The sequence below is a fragment of the Hakea prostrata genome, chromosome 1, assembly GCF_041222555.1.
Source record: "Hakea prostrata isolate BN-2017 chromosome 1, UWA_Hpros_2, whole genome shotgun sequence".
NCBI classification, from domain to species: Eukaryota; Viridiplantae; Streptophyta; class Magnoliopsida; order Proteales; family Proteaceae; genus Hakea; species Hakea prostrata.
In genome coordinates, this window is record NC_142600.1 from 19380990 (window position 1) to 19405955 (window position 24966).

Genomic DNA, 24966 nt, shown 5'->3' on the forward strand with positions numbered 1-24966 from the left:
CTTCCTCTTCCAAATCCCAAAGTCCCCAGTGCCATCGAACTTCTCAATATCTACCCTGGAACCCCCCATAGGAGTATCCAAACTTAGGTAACTAGGGTCCCTCCCTAGTCCTACAGCTCTACTAGAGCCTGTGGTTATAACACTAACCACACTGGGAGGTGTATCCTCCCCTGGTAGACTTAAACCCTTTCTTGGCTCCACTTTGAACCCGGTCCAAAACACTAATCAGTATATAAGAATCCAATTCACAATACTGATTAATCAATTCTGAAAAATGAAGATTATTCTAACAAAGTGTTAAATAATCAATATTAATCAATCACAAAAAAAAAAAAAAAATCTCAGTTTATACAAGTTATAAAAAACAGCAGCCTAATAATCAGATGTTAACACCACAGATCAATACATACCAAGTATTAGATCAATACTAACACAGAAAGTTAGACAGCATATAGTATAATGAGAAATTCAAGATTAAATGAGATTAATTAAAACCATAATCATATCAGAATCATCTACCTATACTCGATTGTCACCCAACGAGGTTATAATCAGCAACAGAGCATACCACGCTTATATGACAAAATCTAACAGAGATTTATAGGACCCGAATCATAGTCATATCACATACATATCATATGAGATGAAAATCAATTTCATACGATTAATACTTATGACAGAAATTGAATGGAAACTATAAAAACAAAATCATCATTCATATAACAGAGATATTAGCAGCGAAAGAAAATAAAGAAATTAAGGAATAACCTGAGACAACCTTAACCGTATAGACAATCTTCACATTTAGGATTTAATTGTTTTCACAATACCTAAACGAAGCAGGGACCATGACTGAGATGGCTCTGATGCCAATCTGTGATCGTGAAATCAAAATACCTCATGCCCTAATTTCTTCGGACCGAACATACAAGGGTAAATTGGAATAACAGAGAAGACAAGCACATGATAACGGAGTTCGGCATAGCCTACTCTCCGGGACTCGAGTATGAATCCAATCCACTATAGGTATGGGTGATTACAGACTAAAGAAGAAGAACAGCAAGGAACATATAACCTGATATACACAGTCTCTGGTTCTCAAAAGATCATCGAAGGATCGCCTTGCTCTTGCGATCAGAAGCCCTCTCTTTCCATCACCAACAACCAACTAGAACCATAGATACAGGTGACCGAAGACGAACGCCATGAACGAAACCTCAAGAAGCTTCAAGAACCCGTAGCAGAGAGCAAACCAGAAATCAGAAAAATGAGTTGCATAACTCGTGCGAGCCAAACCCCAGCCCTAATATAATAAGGCCTGAACCATACGAACCAAAACCGGTTCGGTTCAACACTAACAAATACAAGATTACCAGATTACCCCAACAGTTATTATATTTTTCGCTTTTATTTTGAGAGGAATATACATGATGCTTTGGTTGACCTAATTTTTTTTTTCAATTGTGGTTTTTTAAATATAAATGTACTTCTTGCACAATTGTGTCAATTTCATAGATAGAGAAAGTCCAAAAAAATCTTGGATTCGAACCTCTATTTCATAGATAAGTTCTTAATTTATAAAATATGCGATTTTAAGTGTATTTTTTCTTCTCCATAAAAGAGAACATACCGTTCATGGAACTCTTGTTTCGTTAAATCTCAGAACAAAATCTGCAAACAAGATGGATTTGTCCTCAGAGCAGATCGCCCTGTGCCGAGGGTAGATGTAGATGGCATCCATAAGCCTCAATGAAAACTTCTCATAAGCTTCTCAGTTCACCTTATCTATCATCATTCATGGACATCACGTAGTCATCAAGACAGATTTATTGAAGTGCCTAAGAGGGATGTCTGAGAGAGTCACCTTGGTATTGAGTTGAGCCAAAGGACGGAATAGGTACGGAGAAAAAGATTTTGGAGAAAGATTTCAAACTGACAGGTGAATGGAGTGATTGTAGCCAAGGCTGGGCGTCATCTTATATGCACTTGAAGTCCTAATCTTTGTAGAAATTCTGACCCTTCTAATACTAAATCTCTGGGGAGAAGAAAATAAGAATCTAATGTGAGTCACAGACATTACTGGAATGTTGCTGGGACTGGTTAGTATCGATGGATCCTGAATGTGGGTGCTGAAGAGTTTGGCGGACCTTTATGCAAGGTTTGCAAAGACAAGGGGGCTCCCGAATATCCCTACAAAGTCAGGGGAGGGGTTCATGTAAAAAATTCTATTATGTCTCCTCATCCATTTACCTCAACAAAAAGATGGTTCAATCAGTTAGAATGGTATTACAATTACGAGCTGGAAAGTAGGTTAATGTTACTTGAGACTTGTAAGGTAGACCTATAATTTGAATCTTACAATTACAAGCCATAGTAGGAGTGGATTACCAAATTGATCTTTCAAGTGAGAGCACAACCAGATAGCCTTGCAAAAAGAAGAAAATGTACAACCACTCCCACACAAAGAAAGGGCTCAGTACTGTCTTTTCAACTGGGCATCAAAATTGGGGCTCCGACTGGAACTAGAACATCAGATGCTTCAGGTAACACCATTACCAAGGTATTCATAGTTTTCTGTGTACCCAAAAACCAGAACACCGGATATTGCTATAAAGTTGGTGGTGGAGGATACAAGTCCACATTCTGAGCCTTCTTCTCTGCAGCTTTTTTCTTTTGTAGCGAGGCCCATCTAGACTCTGCCTCTGCTTGGACTTTCTCCAATACAGTAGAAAAACCAGGAATGGCGTTGGATAACTTTTCAGAGATGAGGTAGTTCAGCTTCAAGAAGACATCAAGCACATGCTGCAATGAAAAATTGCATCAAACACAAGATACTAATTAGTCAAGGCATTGGCCAGTTTCCAATATAAATAGCATTACCACAAGGTCATAAACACAGGATTGTATATATTTACACTTGACTCAGATATTGTATGTCCAATAAATCACATATTAACAGTACTTGCATTGTTCTAAAAAATTGCATTGGACCAAGTTTTCCCTCCATCCACAGGATCATATTCACCGAATCGCGTGTGATGGCAAGAATGGATAACAGGAGAGTATTTTGGTGATACCAAAACCCTAGGAGAGGTCTGCTAACCCTAGGATGGTGGGTGAACCATCCTCTATGGGTGAAGGAAAGCTTAGCCCTTCAAATATATGGTTTTTAAATCCATATACCAAGAATGTTCCAAAAAGAAGGTATCACCATCATTTTCAAAATTCAAAAAAATGCTTTGCCAACGTAACTTCTGGGAACCTTGATTCTGATGATATTTTCAGGAAAATGCAGAAACCATAGGTCACTTAGACAGGTTACATAATTGATCAGTGCACTTCAAATAAGTCTAGAAGTTACTGGTACAGTGCCATCTTCGACCTCAGTAACTCGAGAATGCTCAAATAGGGCAACAAACACAGTAAGGGTGTCATTCCAAATTGTTGTCATTGCCATCGACTGCACATGGCTAATGTTCTGCCACCAAATTAAGTACCAAAAAACCGAGGTGCTGTTCAAGAACATAAGGTATGAAGGAGTCCTTATCAATACAAGGTACCAAAATGTAGGGACACTAACATTGTCATTTCTGCATCCAACTCAGAAACCAACGAATGCCGCCAGCCTTTGGCGCCATAGGGAGTTTGTTAAGACCACATTGAGGTGGAATATGGTTGGTTAGGTCATGATGATGCCATATATAAACAAATATCATGTGGTTTGTTGAATGATTTTTCTTGAGGAGAAAACCGTTGTTGACTTTCCTTCTACCTGATACCATGTGAGCAACATTCTCCATTGCAAGATATGCTATGCAAAGCATTATGGATTTAGGCGGTAGCCGGCCACGGGGGGAATCTCACCCCCCCCCCCACGGAGCGGTAAGAGCGTACCAAGCACAAGTTGTAAACAATGCCGATAATGACAAGAAAATTATAACACATTGGCCAACCTAATTATACGCGCCCAGTCCCCCCTTTACGTAATAGGGCAGAAGGCCATCCGAAGGTCTTCGATTAGAAGGGGGCTCCGCAGCCGAGTTTCCTTGATAATCTTTGATTGCTTGTCCAAGGAAGTGTGTATAGCATCCTACCTCTTCAGTAAAGAGGTCGTGCGGTTAGTTAACAGGTTGGGACCGTTATTCACTGCTTTGTATCTCTTCATCACACTCCAATCAGATTGAATGGAAAAATCTTAGAATCCATCAACGTACTCCTCAACTGTCAAGCATTCCTGTCTCAACTGTGCAGACCTGAAGTGAATGCACTGCTTGTGGTCAGTAGCAAGCATTTCTGGTCCATGACTTAACTCATCTTAGCCCAAATACTGATTTGACCCTATGCCTAAGGCCTATTTATGTTGTTGCTTGATCCATTAAACTTGAGCCTTGCCATTTAGTTTAGCCACTACGAATAAAACTTTTATGGCCTCAGTCAACCCGCACTACCTTAAAAATAACTCTGAATCCAGTTAAGGCGCTGCTCCCAATCATTGCCCATAACATTTGAGGATGTCCAGCTTTGTGTATCTTTCAGCTCCACAACCAGGATGATCAAATCAATCAACTTCATGTGCTGGTGATGTTATGGTGTATAATGTGGTAATGGTGGTGATGGCGTACCATGAGACTGATCCCATGCTAGGAGTTGGAAGAATCCCCAGATTGCATGGGATTCCTATCAGAAACCACCAGTCAATCAATAGAAGCTTCCGTAGATTCCATCATCTGGATGAATTGACAGCAGGATTAAGAGTCAACTTTTGCATCAGTTACACCTTTAAGGAGTTGAGCTATTGGGCAATCTGACTATTGGCTATCATGGTTGGAATCTATGGATGAATTGACACCAGGATTAAGAGTCAACTTTTGCATCGGTTACACCTTTAAGGAGTTGAGCTATTGGGCAGTCTGACTATTGGCTATCATTGTTAAGATATAGATAATATCAATTCAGAATTGTTATGGGCCCAGACAAGTTAGAGAAAACTCAGTAAACTTTAAAAGGAAAAAGAGGAAATATTTTGTTTATAACACTTGTGGTAGAATAGTAAATAAGTAACAGAGTTTTTACATGGCACCCAGTATTAATGGGGTGAAACTAGTGACCACCCACTATTATAATGTAAATTACATAGCACCCACTTGAAAAATTACAAGCTACCCACAACTAAGTTTTGCAGTTAAATGTTAGGTAAAATTACCTAAATGCCCTTATACTTATTTGAGTCATTTAAAATTCAGATTACCCAAATGCCCTTTGGACAGTGAAATGGCATTATTACCCCCAATTTGACTTAACAAATGACATAAATACCCTTATAGACATTTTAAGTCATTCAAAAATTGAAATTCAAATTACTTAAATGCCCTTTGGGCAGGGAAATTACAAGTGTGCCCCAACAATAGTCCACAGGGCCCTAAAATCACTGTGTCTCTCTCTACAACCCTTCTCCGACCACCCCTCTGCAACCATCTTCTCCGGATGTTTTCAACTTCTAGAGTTTCAGGTTTCTAGTTCACTGGTCCTGTTTTCTGTCGATGCATGTTTTATTTGCATTGTGTTGAGAATTTCTTTACCAGTGAAGAGGAAGATATTGAGAATTTCTCTTTTTCCTCTTCAAATCTGATTCTTTACTATTTCTAATCTTCCATCCTTTCCTCTTCAAATCTGATTCTTCTGTATTTCTAATCATCCCTGAATTTTCCAAAACACTGATTGCCTTTTAGAAATTCTAACAAATTTTAAGATCTGCGCCTGAAATCATGGAGGTCTCTGCCATCGACTCCGTTAGCGCTGCCTCTGCAACACAGGCGACAGGTCAAACACAGGCATAGTTGGAAGTGTTGTAAGTTGTAACATTGTGAGCAACATGGAACAGAATCTGGAATCTACGTTTTTACTTTCTTGTCTTAAAACTCTAAAATGCTTTCAGATTACGGGCTCTGAAACACTAGGGAAAGAAAGAAAAAAAAGGAAGAACAGCAAGGAGAGAAGAAGGCAATCGGTGGAAATTTAAATTCCAGAATTCCCTCATTTGTACTTTAGAAATTGCCTTTTTTTTTTTTAAACCTTGTTTGCTTACTAACAAATGCTTACTTGTTGGTATTTGTAGTGTCTAGCTCTAAAGCTCAAGGGCGGTTCCTGTTCGGATTTGATTTGTATAGCCTTTTTGACATCTGTGGTCGTCAAAACCGGCCAGAAATTTAACCACCACTACTCTTCCACCACCACCAGAAGGGAATCACTTCTTCAAGCATGAACAGAGCTATTTTTTGTCGTCGTTCTTGTGGTTTCTCTACTGCCACTTCCGCTCCGTTGTCGTGTTAACACTCACCAAGAGTCGTAGAGGCAGCATTAATAGAGTCGGTGATTTTCGGCAGAGAGAGAGAGAGAGAGAGACAGTGATTTCGGCAGCAAGTGTCTTCAGGCAGGCAAGGGTAGGCCCACCGAATGAGTTAAATGGGGGTAAGGGTATATATGTTATTTGTTGAGTCAAATTGGGGGTAATAATGTTATTTTAGGGCCCAGAAGGCATTTGGTAATTTAAATTTCAAATTTTAAATGACTTAAATAAAGGTAAGGGCATTTAGGTAATTTTACTTGCCATTTAATAGCAAAACTTAACTGTGGAGTGTGGGTAACTTGCAATTTTTCAAGTGGGTGCCATGTAATTTACAGCATAATAGTGGGTTGTTACTAGTTTCACCCTAATAATAGTGGCTATTATGTAAAAAGAACTCTTCAGTACAATCTGAAATGGCTGTTCAGGAAAAAGAATATGAAAGCAATCGTAATTAAGGAGGGGTGATCTTGGAAGAGTACTGGAAAAAAAAAGGGATAAGGGAGTAAACAAAAATAACTGGAGAGCAAAGCAAAATGAGTACAGTGAAAAAGTAAGCGGAATAATATGGGACAAAAGGGTGAAAAGTACTTACAATGGTCATTGGAGGAGTGGAAGGCCATTGGGTTGTCTTGCACCACTGGACAAACAGTAGACAAAATGGGAATCGGCCTGACCGGCAGTGGGAATTCAACTTCCACTTGGATTTTGGTAGTAGACTTCAAAAGAAAACTGAGAAAAAGTTATAACATGTACAACTCGAAGGAGACGTTGATGAAAAGGAGGAAGCCAACCACTTCAGGGACTCCATTTGTGGCAGGAGTTTCTGAAGGGTTTTCTTTTAACCCTTTCTGTTTTCTCTTTCTCTCACCCACTTCTCTTCTCACCCTTTCTCATTGCTTTAAGAACAACCCTAGAAGGGAGATGGAGGCAGTAGTGATATGTTGACCGAACTTGCAGGGAGACAAATTAAAAAAAAATAGAGGCGATGGGAAGAAACCAAGATCTTGATCCTTGATAACGAGTACTATGTACAGAAGCACTCTGCAGACATTCTTATTGAACACATAATTACGTAGTACTTTATTTATAAACTATAGGGATGCCAGGAGAAAATATCTTTCACTCACTTCAATAAACTGAAATTAATATAGGTAATTACATGTGTAAGTATCTGTGTAACTGCTTCTAGAAGTATGTGCCACATGCCTGTTGTAAGAAAAGTTTGATTGTCATGCAATGGCAGAAGCCTTTCTTTCTCTAAGAGCCTTCCAATGGCGAATTAATTGGCAATTTGGCTAATGAGGGCACCACCGGACATGGTTTCTTAATTGTATGATCAAACTTCTCTAAATTCTTATTTGAGAGTTTTATTAATGCCTACTTCAAAATTCATAAACTTTACCTAAAAATTTCCACGTCTCTCTCCTCCCCCCACCCACCCCCACCCCCCCCCCCCCCTCCCCAAAAAAAAAATTCCCCAACTTCTCTCTCTTTAATCCCAACATTCCACAAAACTAATCTTCTATACACCATCCAATAATTTTGTTTAGGCATGTGTATGTTAGGAATAATGACAATATGGCCTAGAGTTGAAAGGTAAAATAGGATTCCTGCGACCAATCCCATTTAATAGGGACAAAGATTAGCTGAGTGAAGTTGTGTTTAGCAACTGCTTTAGAGATTCCACCAGTAAATAAACTTAGCATCATTTCCCTCTTTTCTTATTGTTTTTAATATTGATGAAAAATACCTAGAATTTGACCTTGATCAATGCCTTTTGATCTATCCATTGATCAACTAAGACACGACCTAGGTACTATAAAAGGCCATACGGAAATGTGCCAACTTTTACATTGTATACTATGTTGGACACAATGCTTGAAATACATGATTTGCATGTATCATAAGCATCATAGTGCTTGTTGTCTCTCAAGTCTCAACATGTTTTCTTTCTGAGATAGCCTTAAAACTAGCTTTCCAATACCAAATCCAACTCAAAATCTTGATCAGTATATAATTATTAAAATTTCATTTCTTTTGTTAAAAAAAGTTTACTTTCACTATGAATGCATAGATATTCAGCAGAGGCAACTATCCTTCTTAACAATAAAACTCGAGGGAAAAACGGCATAAAGAATAGGGAAAGAAAAAGCAATAATAAGGGAAACCAGTCACTTAAGTGTCTACTCTTCTTCCTTTGGCAAAAGAACAGACATGTGGTTGCCAAACAGTTCTTATGAAGGCACCCAAAAGAATGCAGATTTTACCACTATATAATTCAGCATAGATAATATAACAATATCTGAAAAATAATTAAAAAAAAAAAAAAGAAAAGAAAAGATAAACAACAATTTACTGGTACAAAGAAAGAATAACACTTCCTAGAAGGCCCCAGAACACTAAAAAGCAACTCTGTATAAGGAATGCAAAGTTGAACACGTTCCTTTTGGAAATATCTCATCCACCTAATACGCTAAATGCCCTTCCATCAAGACAAAATTAAACCTCTCCACAGCACATGACCTAAACCCCTCTTTTAACAGAAGCAATGCAGCCCCTACCGATACTTCCTCCATCCCCAGTAGCCAAAGTAATACCCTTTAAGCTGTTTGTCAAAATCACAAGGACAGGACACATAGCTGTCCATCCTGGGATCTTGTTCACTAATAGCTATCATACATGCCGCTAAAATTTTTCAAAATTACTCATAGCTTAAGTTCCCCTTAACATATTTGGCACTTCGCATGTTATATGATCATGACCATCTAAGTTGAAAATCAGTAACCATATGCAGTAACCAAATAACAAAGTACAAAAGGTATGAAGTTGTCGAAACAAATCTGAAGTAAATGGTGGAGCATAAACAATACAAAGATCAGTACAAAAAAAAGCTGAGGCAAGAAGGAATGGATCTACCTTAACATCCTTATTCCAGTGCATGATGTATGGAGGACCAGTTGTGTATGTCCCAAGTGGTTCACGATACCACTCCCCACCATATGTTATTTTATCCATCGCTTGTTCAATGCTCAGAACCTCCCATGGTCTTAAACCAGGAATAGCTTTAGCCAATTGAATCCTGCCACAAATAAGCGAGCAACAACTCTTCTCTTAGTCGTCTTTACACTTCCAGGCCTCGAAATAATTGTTTAAGAATCTGTTTTGACCCATATCCAGGCTAGGCAAACAAACTAGTCCAGTTTAGCAATCAAAACGGAGTTATCCTTGTTCCCATTCCACCCAACCTAAACACCTCACTGTTTGAGGTGGATGGTAGAGAATTCTGACCCATGATCTAGTCTTTTGACAGGTCAACGATCAGGCCAGTGATTTAGCACAACCAGGGTAGTAATAAAACTTATGCTGGTTAAATTAAGAACAAACAAAAAAAATATTTTAGTCATGCTACGATAACACATTGATTTTATCAGTAAAAAACCAATAACATAGCATTGCAAACACTACCCAAAAAAAAACAATAACGATTTTTTCAGAGGAATCCTCTGTGGATCTCTAAAATTTTAGTAAGAGATCCCTTGGATAGTAGTAAAAGGAAATCCACCTTTAGGATCCAGTAACCATCACAAGATAGGCTTACCACTCAACAATTCTGCCTTCTCAAAGGGTAAATGAATATTCATTGGAGGCAACATACTCGTCTGGATTGTATTCCTATAACCCAGTCTCAGTGCTGCTGAAAATCAGAAATCTTATCCCCAGTAAGTCTTGTGTGAGACATAGGTGAACAATTTTTCTGACAGACCATGATCTAAGTAAGTAGACATTTTGGTTTCCAAAAATTTCTTAAAACAAAACAAATACCAAGGAAAGCTAATAGTCCACATCGTAATTAATAAACAAAGAAATAGGCACCTGATGTGAACTAGGATCTAGGGTTTAGTTGGTAGATGCAAGCCCTAGATCTAGGTCTCACACTCAGGATCCTCTTCAAGTGAATCAGCAGCTAACTAGGCCTTGGAATTGGAGTGTTTTGGAAGTTCCAATGTGGTAGGGTTATGTTCGGCTAGGCTTAAGAGACGCTAGGGGTGTTAGATCCAAGTCTGTTCCAATGTTAGGTTTCTAGGATTTGTACTAGGGTTAGGGTTAGGCGACTATCTCTTAGGGTTGAGGGAAGATGATCCTAGAAGGGCTTGGGGTATGGGTGATTGGTTTTAGAGAAGTAGGAATTTGAAAATTTAGGGTTCAGGGTTTCTAATGAAGAAGATGAAGAAGATGAAGACTAGATTATACTAGGTTTTGGGGGGTAAAGGAGAGGCTGTAACTTAAGGTCAAAGGTAGGGTTTGGGGAGGGGAGTCTAAATCCTAAAGGGAGTCAGTGTAGGTCAAAGGGCTAGGGGAATCTAAGGTCCGGAGTGGGGCCGCAATCCTGGTTTTTATAATCTCTGGAAATTCCAGAATTACCAAAAGCTAGAGGAAGAAGAAGAAAGAAAGAAAAAGAAACAGGAAAGGGCTGGGGAGGGGAGGGGGTTAGAGATTTATGGCTGGGAAGGGGTTAAGGGGCTGCCAAAGGCTTTGGGAAGGGGAAGGTAGGCTAGTGATTTTTTTTTTTTTTTTTTTTTTTTTTGGGGGGGGGGGGGGGGGGGGGGGGGAAGGGGCTGTGCTACTGCTAGCAGAATTACGGTTAGAGGGGGTAGGGAAGGGTCGCAAATGAGAGGAAGAAGACAGAAGGGGCTGACATTGGGGTGGGGCTTTCATACTTACATGGAGACAGCTTCGGGCATTATCTTCACAAAATTCTGCAGAATCTTCAATTAATGGCTGCCGCAAGTTCCCGCCATGGGAACCCACGACTTCTAGCTCTTGCTCCTTCAACTCACAGCATTATTTCCTTGATCATAACCTGAATTTTACATTACAGAAAAGCTTATTTATAGTTTTTAGAAGGAACTCACACTAGGAGTCAACTTTAAAATACAAATCAAACTGGGACTCCGACTGGGACTAATGACTAATACTCACACAAGGACACTTTCATATTGTACTCTAGAAGGATCCTATTTTAAAAACTAGAAGTAGATCTTGAATCCCTGCAAGAAGTAGACTGCAAATAGGGGACTCCCTTATAACTTAGGAATCCCAACCTAACTAGTATTCTTCAATAATATAACAAACAATGACTCAAACTCAATAACAAATGTAGATCTAGCGTCCCACAAACATCTGGACCTAATAAAACCCTAAGCTGACTCAGCTGAAAAGGTGCAAAATTACAAAATACCCCTGGTAGGAAAAGAGGGCCGTAGGGTATGGGGCTCTTACCTTTTTTTAGGCCCTATTACAGCCCTGATTCTGATTCACATCAGTAGCTATCCATGAAACAAAGGAATGTGGCATTCCTAGTAATCACAAGATAAATCTAAACTATCCATTTTATGACTTTCTTTTCTAATCTATACCATCTAATCCCGCTCAGAATTGGCTTAGTGAACACAATACTGTTACAAACTCATGGACATACATGGGATGCAAGCCATAGTGCATACATCATATATAGGGCACATGCCAGTACAATTGGGCTTTGGGCCAAGCTGGTTGTAGACTCTTAAATTTGATACATGACTAATCTAGACCATGTCCTCCCTATCCAACAGTCATAACGGAGACATTACATATCCACACGGCAGAATACATGCCTTGAAATGTTTGGAAAAATAACATGCCCTTCTGAAAACAAGAAATAATAATTGTTAAATATAGTTAAATGTATAAAATGATAGGGAGAGTCCCCCCCCCCCCCAAATTATGATTATGTGTATACAATTGATAGGGAGTGTCCCTCAATTATGATTATATGTATACAATGATAGGGATAGTCACTCAATTATGACTACTTTCTTGTTTGGTTGCTGCCTAGCTTCTTTAGGCTTCTATTTTTTATATCTCTGTTCAATTAATTCCTAGTTAGAGTAAGAAAATGGTTTCCTACATAAGAATAGGAGTTTAACTTTATAATCAATCTTTGCTACCTAGAGTGGATGCATGAAAATTCCATACTCAAGATACTATAATGGAACTGCACTGACCCTACTATTGACACTAATGTCATGTTTTCATGATATTGCCAAGAAAGGTCTGGAATGTCCAAAGAAAAGCTCACAACAACAATAACAAGCCCTTTCCCAACTAAATGGAGTCAGCTACATGGATCCGTGCCTTCCAATCAGATCCATTTGAGGTCATACTAGATACAAGCCCAAAGCTATGCATAACCTTTATCACCACTTCTCTTAAGGTTACCTTAGGTCTGGCCCTAGTTCTTCTAATTCCTTTGATATGGATTAAATTGCTTCTCCAAGCAGGGGAATTTAAAAGCCTCCATTGAACATGGCCATTCCACCTCAATCAACTTTCTCGAAGCTTATCATTTATCAGAGTTCTCACACTCCATCTCTAACATGATCATTCGTTACCTATCCTTCCTACCATTCATCCATCTTAGCATCCTCATTTCTGCTACATTGAGTTTATCCATATGCATCTTAACAGCCCAACACTCTACACCATACATCATAGCTGGTTTTATGAAGAAAAGCTTCTCTAGGGGAAAAAAAGTATTTCTCAGATTTAAACTACATGAGAATTTTTTTAATCTCAAGCAACATGACAAGTCACTAGATGAACACTCAGCAATTACAAGGGAAACATTGAAGAATTTCATGTACGCCAACCTCTTACTACTGATTTTAAGCATTAAAGCATCAGTGGGCTGAGTTCCATGTGGCTACTTTTTGGTTGGTCTAACCTTGACTACAGTTCATAAAGAGTCAAATTATTTTCGGTGAGAGCGTCTTCCACAAATGAAACACTCACTCGTCCTCAGTGTATATCTGCCCCACATGGAGGTAGGAGTTGATTCTTCTCCTCTTAAAAGTCGGGCATTATTGTCAACCACAAACGTAGTTCCGGTAATCACAGTAGAAGCTGTGGCCATGGATCTGGTGGTTCACCTCCTCATCAATGAAATCAACGTCTACGTTATCCATCCTTGTCCAAGCTTCAGCCAATAGTTCTCACTACCAAATACATTACCCATCTTGAGTGTGAAGCCAGCAGACATTTCCTTTTAAGAGTATTTCTAAGATTCTTATCTTTATTTTTCTTTTTCACTCTAGTATTTAGGGTCCCTGCCGTGCCCAATAAGCCATAATTGGTTTGATTTTTATCGCTTTGTTACAGTTTTGGATGATCACTCTCAATTAAATAGAACATAAGAGATCAGTCCAAGTTAATTATTGTTTTTTAGAATTTTGGCCTTGAAATAGAAATTTAGTTTCTTATGCATATCAAAAAAAATTTCATCCTGATAATACAACAAGAAGAAGCCTTGTCTTTGTCCCAACTAAATGGGTCAGTTACATGGATTCTTGCTTTCCAATCAATTATGTTTGAAGCCATGCTAGATACAAGGCCTAAGCTATACATATCCTTTCTCCCCACTTCACTTAAGGTTACCATAGGTCTGCCCCTACTTCTTCTAATTCCTTCAATCTAGATTAAAATCGCTTCACCATACAGGGGCATTTACAGCCACCCATCGAATGTGGCCATGCCACCTCAAAGGACTTTCTCCATTGAAATCTGCCCTAGGTAAAGGAGGAACATTGGTGCATCAAGTCATCAATTTGTTGATGGAATGCGATTGAAAACTGTAACTTTATATTAGTTTTCAGCCACAATGTCTTTCAAAAGCAGCTCATAAACTTAACATCACGATCTGAGACAATGCTACTTGATAGCCCATACAGTCGTACAACCTCCTTAAAGAATATCTTTGCAATGTGAGATGCATCAAAGGTCTTGTGACATGGTAAAACATGACCCATCTTTGAGAATCAATCAACTACAACAATGATGGAGTCATATCGCTCTTCTATTGAGGGTAGCCCAAGTACGAGATCCATACTAATATCAATCCAAGGTGCATAAGTAACTGGTAATGGTGAGTACAAACCTGTATTTTGCTTGGTTCCCTTGGCTAGTTGACAAACTCTCCATCTCTTGATTACATAATAAACAACTTTTGCAATATGAGGCCAATAATACCGATCAGTAACTTGTATGATAGTCTTATCCCTGCCGAAGTGACCTCCAAAGCATCCACCATGCAACTCCCATATGATGTGATGTGAGTTTCCAAAAACAAATACCCGTCGTGAAGTGAGTATTTATGATGTTGCCCGTTTTGTTGTAACTCCTTATATGGCATGCTGAAATCTTCGTCAGATGCATACTCATCACGTATCTGATCAATGCTAACTCATGTGATAAGAATGTGCTAAGAGTAAGTACTTTTTGGCTCAATGCATCAGCCACTATATTCTCCTTTCTTGCTTTGTCATTGCAAATGCAAACTCTATGGATAAGCAACCTATTTGGTGTGCCTGTTGCTAATCGACTTCTCTGCACAAAGATACTTGAGGGCCTCGTGATCGATATAGAGAATGAACTCTTTGCCAATGAGATAATGTCTCCAATGGCGTAACACCTAGACGATAGCATAAAGCTCCAGATCACATGTCAAGTAACGTCATTTGGCATCATTGAGCTTCTCATTATAGAAAGCAAAAGGGTGTCCTCCTTACATCCATACACCTCCCAAACCAATATGTGAGGCATCAGTTGTTACCTCAGATATACGGTCAAAATCTGGTACACGAAGTATTGGAGCCTCTGTAATCTTTTGCTTGATAAGATGAAAGGCATTGGTTGCCCTTGTTGTCCATTTGAACTCGTCCCTTGCTTTAAACATTCGGTAAAAGGTGCCATGATTGCACTGAAGTTCCAAATGAATCTCCTGTAAAACGATGCAAGTCCATGGAAACTACCAACTTCAATGATTGTCCTTGGGGTAAGTCAATTAGTGATGCTCCTTATCTTCTCTGGATCAGCTTCAACCCTTTGTTATGAGACAATAAAACCAAGGAACACAACCTTTGGCAGCATAAAGGAGCATTTATTGAGATTGATATATAGCTTCCCATTGCGAAGCACTCTCAAGACTTGAAGTAGGTGATTGACGTGATCGTTTGGATGCTTGCTATAGATCAACATATCATCAAAGTAGACGACCAAAAAATTGACCAATAAAAGGACGAAGTACATCTGTCGTAACCCTCATGAATGTGCTAGGTGCATTTGTCAAACCAAAAGGCATGACTTTCCATTCAAATAGTCTATCCTTGGTCTTGAAGGCAGTCTTGCATTTGTCTCCAGGCCAAATACAAATCTAATGATAGCTGCTTTTGAGGTCCAATTTAGAAAAGATCTTAGCCTCAGTCAGCATGTCTAACATGTCATCAAACCACAGTATAGGAAATCTATACTTGACTATAATCTTGTTGATTGCTCTGCTGTCCACACACATATGCCATGAGCCATCCTTCTTTGCAGTGAGTAATGTTGGCACAACACATGGACTAAAGCTCTCCTAAATGAATCCTTTATATAGCAACTCATCCACCTACCGTTTGAGTTCGTTGTGCTCTGCTGGGCTGAGGCGATAAACCGGTAGGTTTGGTAACACCGAACCTGGTACCAAATCAATGGCATGTTGAATATCACACATAAGAGGTAGCTCATTCGGCAACTCATCAAGAACCACATCAGAAAAATCAAGAAGTAACTCTTTAATAGGTGGAGGGAATGCCACTTCAAGTTGAGGGGCAAGTTCCCTTGTAACAAGAGCCAATACCAGCCATGTACCATTGCTAGTGTGGATGAACTCCTTGTCAGGAACTGCCAACAACTTCTTTGGTGGAATGGACAGCACCTATTGCGCTTCACTAGTGCTATTTTGGTTGGTCCTCAAGGACCTCTGCTGAGGCATCTCAGCTGGGACATTGACTAGACGGAGGACAGTGTGATGTCCTTTAAACTTGAAAACACACTGGTTTTTCCTTCCCCCAACCACAATATAATTATCATACATCCATGGTCGACCAAATAGAACGTAAGTAAGATGCATACGGATTACATCGCACCATACCTCTTCCTCATACCTATGGAGTTTCATCGGTACAGAACAACGCTGATTCACTTCCAAAGTATTTCCATTCAGCAAGGACACCCGATATGGTTGGGAATGCTTCTCCACCTTCAAGTTGGCCTTCTTCACAAACGTGTCTGAAGTAAGGTTGACGCAGCTCCCACTGTCAACTATCACCAAAGCGGTATTATCTCCAGACTTCATACGGCTGTAGAATATACAATTGCGCCGCCAATCCTCTCCTTTGGTTTCAGCCACTAAGATGCAGCTTACTATATGAACAACATAAGTGTCATCACCCTTGGTATCACCCTCATCATATGCAGCTCCGTTATAGTCATCATCATCATCGAGTTGGTAAGGAAATAGATCAGGATCTTCTTCCTCCACTGCCTTTCCAACATCAACAGCAGCATTAATCTTCTTCTTCTTTTTTTCTTTTTTTGGGATGAATAAATAAATTCATTAAAAACCGAAGGAGCGAACATACAACGTAGCAAAATTAAGCGAAGCTAAATCGAACAGACATACCAACTACAACATAGCCTAAAGACAAGGGCCAGACAGTGACCAAAAGAAACTATTTTGCGGATTTTTTCTTTTCCTTCTTTCTCTTGGATGACTTGTGCTCAATCAAGAAGTCGTCACCATAAGGGTTGTGTCCTTTAATAGGACAGATACTCCTTCTACACCCAGCACAATCAGATCGTGCGCATGGAGGGAGGTAGGAGACTCAGTAGCGCGCTTAAAGGGATTTAAATCAATGGCTGAAGATAGAGAAGCGGTGTCCGAGGATGAGCATTAATTTTTTCACAGTGTGGACAATACTTATTTTAATGTCCCACCACTTGACAACAGAAACATTGTGTTTGGCTGCCATTAGTCATAAGAGCCTTACCCTTATCTTGTTGGGTAGGAATTGTGGGTTAAGGAAGGGTTTCTATAATAGGTCTTGGTGCTGGAGAATTTTGCCCAGCCTCTCCAGCTTGGTATCCGAACCTCCTGTTATTGGATGCCAGTAATTCTTCAGCACATAGGGCCTTCTCAAAACAGTCCCAAACATTTTCCACATCCACAACGCCAATGGCCCTATTGATTTCAAGTCATAAGCGCAATCTGAAACGTGACAAGATTTGGATCTCCTTCTCTTTAATCCTTGTACAAGAAGAGAGGGTACAAGAAGAGGAGGAGTCAAATTGTTCCATATATTCTGCAACTAACAAGTTGACAAAGAGAATTTAACTTGTCTTGTAGTCGCAGTCGAAAGATGGATGACAAGTACTTTTGTTTAAGTTCTTCCTTCATCTCCTCCCATGTAGTTGGAGCTCTACCATGATCTTCCAACTCATATTCACGAGTTCTCCACCATTCACGTGCAGCTCCAACTAGCTTGGTACGTGCTAGCTTCATCTTTCGTGCCTCCGATAGTCCATACCAATCAAAATAGTCATCCAATGCTGCCAACCAATCGTAAAACACTTGAAGACCATGCTTACCTAAGAATTCCTTGAGTTCAAGCTTAACCTTTTGAGAGTCACCAACATGCCTATTAAATGTAAGTTGTTCTTCAGTGAAATAACTCTGTAGGTGCTCTTCGAAGGTCGGTTGCACATCTGGAATCCTTTGGGGCCCTCTCTCTATATTCCTCCAAATAGGAAAATTGGCTACAAAGTGAGCTAGCTAGGATTCTTTACCAAGTGGAGGATGTGGGGCATGAGAAGAGGCAAAAACTCTAGCCTCCATTAATGAGAGCCTCTCTCCCACTTGCTTCTAGTTCGCAATGATTTGGTTCTTCAATTGTTGAAACATCTCCATCATTGTTGCCATAGGATCAGTTGGACCAGATGGTCTAGAATTTTCACTCCCTGTCATGGTTCTGATACCAAATAATATAGTATTGTATTTGACTGATCAAAACATTAGCCAAATAAGATCTTTTCATAGGAAGGAAATTCAGATTTCATAGACTTAAGAATGAGATAAATTTCAGATATGAAGCAAATCTGAAATCTAGAGACCTATCACAATGATAACTCTAGGATAACATCAAAACAGTAGGGACAGATTTGTCCTTCAAGATAAGGGTAGTAACCAAAATAGAAGATTAAGAACTAGATGGGCTTATAGCTAAATGGAGAAATCACGGAATGATATAGCATAAATGAGAGAACAACAAAGACAACAAAGTAACACCCAGGCTTCACACTCGCAAGGTGGATCGATTGGATTGGACACCAACCTACCCTGGTCAAACACAAGCTTTCTCCAAAGAATAATAATAGCTAACAAAGCAATTTGATTTCAAATGATGAATGTCTCCTCCTCTTATATAAGTCTCTTTATATAGTATTCTATAGAAACATACACATCAAATGTAACATTCAACCACTAGCTAACACCTACATATTAATGACTCAATCACTTCCTAACTCTTGACAAAGAAAAACTCCTTTGACAATGAGTTCTTCTCATTTCAAAGCTTAGCCCTTTTTATTGACTTTTCAAAAACTAGACTTGGGCTTAGATCTAGTCCATGGAGATCAAAATATGTGGGTTGACTTTAACCCGCTAAAGTAGTCCTAGCCCATGAAAGCCATGGGCTGATTTGGGTGATAGCTTTAGGCCTTTGATGGGTCTGACCCATTGGGCTTCTTCTTTCTTGTATATCTCTTCAATTCTGCATCACCAAGTTACCTCTCCAATAACACATTCTATGAGGTTCAAGTTGTTTGTCTATGTTGCTCATAATCCAATGCTTCATGGAAGAACCAAGCTAATTAAATTTGATTGTCGCTTTGTGACAGATGCAGCCATGAAGAAACTAACTGCCACTCTGTTAGTTCTTTTGCAGATCAGCTTTTAGATCACGGTATCAAGCATCTGTTTGGCCCTACACTCTGGATAGGCTATTCCAAGCTGGGTATGCGGTAATTTGTATGCTCCAGCTTGAGAGGACCATTATATATTGTTGCATAACATGATAGGAGTCCCTCTATCAAGGCTATATTTATGTCTGGTTATTTCCTAGTTGTTTTAGGCTTCTCTATCTTAATGTAGAAGAGGTTCAGCTAAACAGCAGGATTGATAATAGTTGCAGCAATCGAACAGAACTTCAATCAACACCCGTTCGAATGGAAGTTCTAGCAGCAGTTTAGCATACCATTTTGATAAAGCATGATCACAGGTTGATGGCCTTCTTCTATCAACTTCCGAAGCACAATCTCCACTCAAGTAGGAGTATAGGACTCAAAAAAGAGAAAAGAAAAATGATAAGAAAATAAGAAGTACGAGGGATAAAGGTGTTCAGCTCACTCAGCAAGGTGCCTCAACCCTAGGTGTTTTGCTCTCACAGCAAGGCCTCTAGCTCTTCTTATCACTCAACATGAGAAGAATAGAAAAAAATCAAAGCAAAGCTTCATTAATCAATGTTCAAATAATTCACAGCCATATATAGATATATGAGAGAGATCATAGGCTCAGAGACAAAAATTGGAAGTCCTAATTTTGAAATAGATACTAATTCTAAATTTGGAAAGTAGCTGTACTGAGAAACAGAAAGTAATTCTCCCAACAACATAAAAAATAATAATAAATAAATACATAACTTCTAACTAACTAAAAAAGAGACAAAATAAATAAAATCTTCGGCATTCTAAAACGTCTTCACGTGATCCTGTCTTCACCCCTCACAAACTCTACTAATAATATTCCATCAAAGCTGAAAAAGGGGCCTTGAAATTGTTCATGTAAATAGAATTTTGCCTTGTTTTACATGTTTTGTCCTACAGCATATCTATTTCTATGTTTACTTAATTTCCTAGTTAGAGACTTAGAGTTAAGACATCAATTTCCTAATTTAGAATAGGAGACCATCTTAATTAGTCGCTATATAAATAGAATTGATTGAGGGGTTGCTATCAGTTGTTAAAGACTCCCTAGCAGCCCTCACACTTAACTTTCTTCTTCTTCTTCTTCATTGCTGGTTTTATTTTCTGATATCGTACTCGTAACAACGACAACAATAATAAGTAATAATACAAATCTATAGTTGCAGCTCAAAGTAATAATAAATTAATCATACCAAGAAACATTAAATTTGATGGAAGTAAAATTCAAACCCCCAAAAGAAAATGTGGAACCCGAAAGGAAGGCAAAGGAGAACTTGAAACGCCCACTCCCACAGAAAGAACCAAAATCTAAATATTGAAAATATCTTCAGCAATCTTCAGTGTTTCAATGCATTTTGCAATGCTCTATACTGCTACAGCGGCTAACAACTCCACATGGATCCCAGTTGACAAGGAACCCGTCCTCATTACAAGAAGAAACAAGAAGAACCATAGGGCCCACATTAAGAATTCCACCAACTGAAACATGGTTTCCTATATAGGTTCAGAAATGCTAACATGCATCCAAGATAACCCTATACAATTCATGGTTGCATTAGTGAATGAGGACTCCTTGCTTGCTTTGGGCTGGCTTCAACATTACCTTCTCCTCTATTAACGACAAGGTTGGCCTTCAAACTGATTCAACCCACCAAGTTGCAGCCCTTAAATATAATACCTCTGTCCCACAAAATAATCTTATATGAAACGATCACATGTTTAGAGTTTCAACATCCACAAGAAACAAAAGGGTAACAGCAAACATCAATTTACATGTGTTTAAATTCCAGATCAATCTGAAACTGAGAAAATAAAATGACAGCAAAATTGTTCTGTACATCTAAAACAAACAGTAAACCACTTAAGAGATCAGAAAATATCTTTTAAAACCGGAATAAAGGGAAAAGTGAGTTTGAAGGCTAGAGTGATACCTAAGATCTTTAGGGATGTATTTGTTAGGCATATGGTCAGCTTCTAATATTGTGGTAAGCTCCGATCCACTAGCCCAAAGAAACAATGCATGACTGGGGGTCTTAACTCCAGGCCAAATGCCACCATTTGCTTCAAGTACGGCTAAATCACGCCTCTTGCTCTCAAGCGCCTCTACTTGAACCTGCTTATATGTCTTCTTCTCGAACCCCTTGAGTGGAACCCAGGGAGGAATTCCTTTCATGAGCTTGTGAATAGAAGCTGTTGCAGCAGCTCCTAGACGAACTGAAGATAACAAACAAACTATAAGCAAACAGTGCACAGGATACAAACTTTAAGTACTATTTATATGCCTGAGGTACAAACTCATTTTCTTTTAATAACATCTGAGAATATCAGATAATCAGAGCGGTTCACTAACGACTTGTGAAGGCCATTAGAACTAAATCGAAAGCTCAGAGTTCATGCAAAGATGCAGAAGGGCGAATGAGGGGAACGCTTATCAAGTTGTCTCTGCCTAAATGGCAGCAGAAAAAAGGAGGAGGTCCAACCATATAATTCTGAGAAAGTTTTAAGTCTCACTTACCTTCCTTCTGGACAATCAGATCCCATTTGACCACCAAAGTGAAGCAACAGAATAATAACTCCTTTACTTTTACATTACATGCAAAAGTACACAGTTGGTAGGCAACTGTCAAAACCCAGGACACTAAGGACAAAATTTTCCAGTAGGCTAGTAGGATTCCAATCCCGCCTTTGTTTTGGAATTTGGATTTGTCTTTGTCAAATTATTGAAGAGTCCTAGTTAGGGTAGGATCCCAATTAGAGAGGGATTCTCTTTATAGCAATCCACTTCTTACAAGGAGTCTAGATCTACTCTTATGTTGTACTTTGGATCATTCTATGATGGATTATGATAAAGTCCTTGTTGGAGTGAGAGTCCTTAGTCCAAGTAGAGTCCTAAACTCCTAATTAGATTCACCTTCTAAGTTATAGTGTGAGTTCATTCACATGGGCTATAAATAGAGCGACTCCAGTTTGTAAAAGACAGATTTGATGAATAATAAAATTTGAGATTTGGAAGTGTCCAAGAGTGGAGTTGTGAGTTTCCTTAGGAGGGGAGACTTGCGGCTGTTTTGTGTTTACAAATCCTGCAGATTTGGATGTTCTTCAAGCCCCCATCCTCTACTTCAAGTAAGTTTAACAAACAACACCGCCGCCCCTACCCCTCTCCCTTCTGCTTACATCTCGAAGCCTCTGTGTTCCCTTCCCCTTTGCCTGCAGGAACCCCTTCCAATCCTCAAACCCTGATCTTCCCAATCTGAATCCCTTTAGGGAACCTCTTTCCCTTCCCTCCCTAAGCTCTCGACCCTAACTGTAGTCCTACCCACCCCCACAACCCTAGGAAGACCGAATCCCTTCTTCTCCCCCCCCCCCCAAAAAAAAAAAGCTGAGCCCCATATCCTTTTTTTCCTGGAATTTTTGGACATTTTCTAAGACCTAAAATTCAAGGTCAGATCTATGGCAATCTGACCATTAGATATATCCCAAACTTTAGGAGCCTCCTCGCACCAATCCTACTGACCCTCCCTCTTAGTTTCAACCCAATCAGACCCGCCAAACCTAGTCTACCCTAATTCCTTTGCAGCCCCAAATGCCCGAAACCCTAACCCTAGGACTTCTGGATTTCAAGCTTGGAACCTGAAACAGCAAGGTTCAAGTTTCTGTTTCAATAACCCCTATTCTCTAGACCCTAGCCGAATCTAGTACCATCCCTACAAATCCTAAAACCCCTAAACAGCCTTATGTCCCTGGCCACAAGGTCTCCGCAGGGTTTAAGGAGACCCAATTTACTGCTGAATTAAAATTGATTGATCCTGAAGACTGGCCCTCAATTTGGGGGTTACATCGGGCCCAAACTGTAAGGGTCTCATCTTGGACGAGGGCAAACTATCCTGCATTGAGATTACACCACTTTTTACCAAAGATAAAAATTTTGAAGCTCAGTCCAGAGATAATGCCATAATAATGATCTAGTTATGGACTAGTATGGAACCCAATATTGCTGCAAATGTATGTTTCAATCTACTGCCAATGATATATGCAATGACTTGAAGGAAACCTATTCTCACGAGAAAATGATGAGTCAAATCTATGATATCTATGAGAGACTTAACAGAATCCAGGTCAAAAACCTAATTGTGGGTAACTTGCAACAATGAAAGTGGATGACAAGTAATTTTAGCCACTATAGTGGGAAACCCCGAGTTTCACCCCCATTGTGTGAGTGACATGTAAAAGACTCTAATAAAAATAAAGTAAAATAAAAGTTACAAAAGCATGAGAAATTTAAAAAATAATAACAACAATAATAACTACTAAACAGACCTTCCCAAGTAGCAATTGCTCTCTCCAAGCCGTATACCATGCCAATTGGTGCCCATTCATCCATGTCCTCACCCCAGATGAAAGTGTGTTTGTCAATTATTCCTCCAGCCCAAGCAGTTTTCAGCGTAATCAGTTCAAGTGGTCCTCTTGTGCGCCCCAACCGATCTTTGTAGAACCAACCACCAGTCTTCATGATAACTATGGCATTAAATAATATGATATCAGAAGAGAGAAGAAAAATGGTAAAACACACAGCAGTGAAAGGAAAAACATAATGAAACTGCATGCATAACCAGAATTGCAATGGAGCCAGAATTAAACAGAAAAACTCACAGTCGTAGTATCGCTTCTCTAGTCGCTTGTATCCAATAGCCTGCGCAACATCGATTGGGCGACTCGGAGGGTATGGCCTCTGTCGAAATCCCCAAAGCCCGAAAAAGAACTGCTTCGCGAAATCCCAGAACTTATCATTCGACTCTTTCTGCGTCTTAATTGCTTTTCTAGGCATTGGCCGCCCATCCAGTCCAGGTACATGAGGCAAGGCCTGCCAGAGCTTCTTGTCCTCTCTCCTGAATGGAGTCGCATTCTCTTTAAGCTCCATTTCATTGATTTTGTCATCAATCTCTTCAACCCTTCTCAAAAACTGAATAACAGGGCTCTTCCGGAAATCTTCCCACCATTGAGCGTTCTCTTTGATCTCTTCTTCAGTGGGATTCTCTTTTTTCTCGAAAACTGGGTCTTCATTGAGTATCTTCTCCACCTCTGGTGTATGTCTATAATCAGGGAGGTTCTCACATTCCCAGTTGAACTGATCGAGCATTCTCTTGTACTTGCCGGGCGTTTGGGGAGCCTTTTTAGACTTTTTCCGTTTACCAAACGGAATCGAACCGCTGATGGAAGCGAACTTTGGGGTTTGAAATCGTTTTAGGAAACCGAATTCGCTCGATGAAGCTAACTGAAATGGAGAAACAGGATTTTGGGGCTTCTGAAACCAGTTCTCCCCGAACCATCCAAAGTTGATTGACGCCATTTCTGGTTTCTGAGGTTTCTAAGGAAAAATTAGAAACCCCCAAGACATGGATGATGAATTAAAGACTATATTTTTTATGAACCCTCACTGGGTCACCATGGCCGCAGATATACTAGTTCTATTTTTCTGCTCAAGCAGATATACTAGTTCATAAGAGCGGAATACAGTATATACCCCAAAAAAAAAAAAAAAAAAAAACTTTTTTTTGGGGTAATAATGAAAAGGGTTCAAACGGGGTTTTTTATTTTATATACAATGAACGCAAAGTATTTACGTAATAATACCCAGCGTCTGGAAATAACAATGAAGCCACCACAGGCAACTACATCCGGTTTAGAATGTGAGACATTCGAAATCCTTTGCTGCCTTCCCCACAAAA

General features: G+C 39.4%; 1 protein-coding gene across 1 annotated transcript; it reads right to left on the reverse strand.

Annotated features, from left to right (window-relative positions):
• Positions 1-2317: 2317 nt before the first annotated feature.
• LOC149028099 (histone-lysine N-methyltransferase ATXR3-like protein) lies at positions 2318-24723 on the reverse strand. Its single transcript, XM_089168533.1, has 5 exons — positions 23891-24723; positions 23558-23755; positions 21172-21454; positions 9263-9425; positions 2318-2802 (listed from the first exon to the last, which is right to left on the reverse strand). The coding sequence occupies exons 1-5, from the start codon at positions 24585-24587 to the stop codon at positions 2608-2610; spliced, it is 1536 nt and encodes a 511-aa protein (XP_089024659.1). The 5' UTR covers positions 24588-24723; the 3' UTR covers positions 2318-2607.
• Positions 24724-24966: the final 243 nt, after the last annotated feature.

What these genes read in the sequence shown, in the direction of transcription:
- LOC149028099 (XM_089168533.1), bottom strand. Translation starts at nt 24,587, where the DNA reads ATGGCGTCAATCAACTTTGGATGGTTCGGGGAGAACTGGTTTCAGAAG. An exon ending in AGAGAAGCGATACTACGACT is followed by an intron (nt 23,756 to 23,890) that starts GTGAGTTTTTCT and finishes TTAATGCCATAG; the next exon opens with TTATCATGAAGACTGGTGGT. An exon ending in AGCAATTGCTACTTGGGAAG is followed by an intron (nt 21,455 to 23,557) that starts GTCTGTTTAGTA and finishes TGTTATCTTCAG; the next exon opens with TTCGTCTAGGAGCTGCTGCA.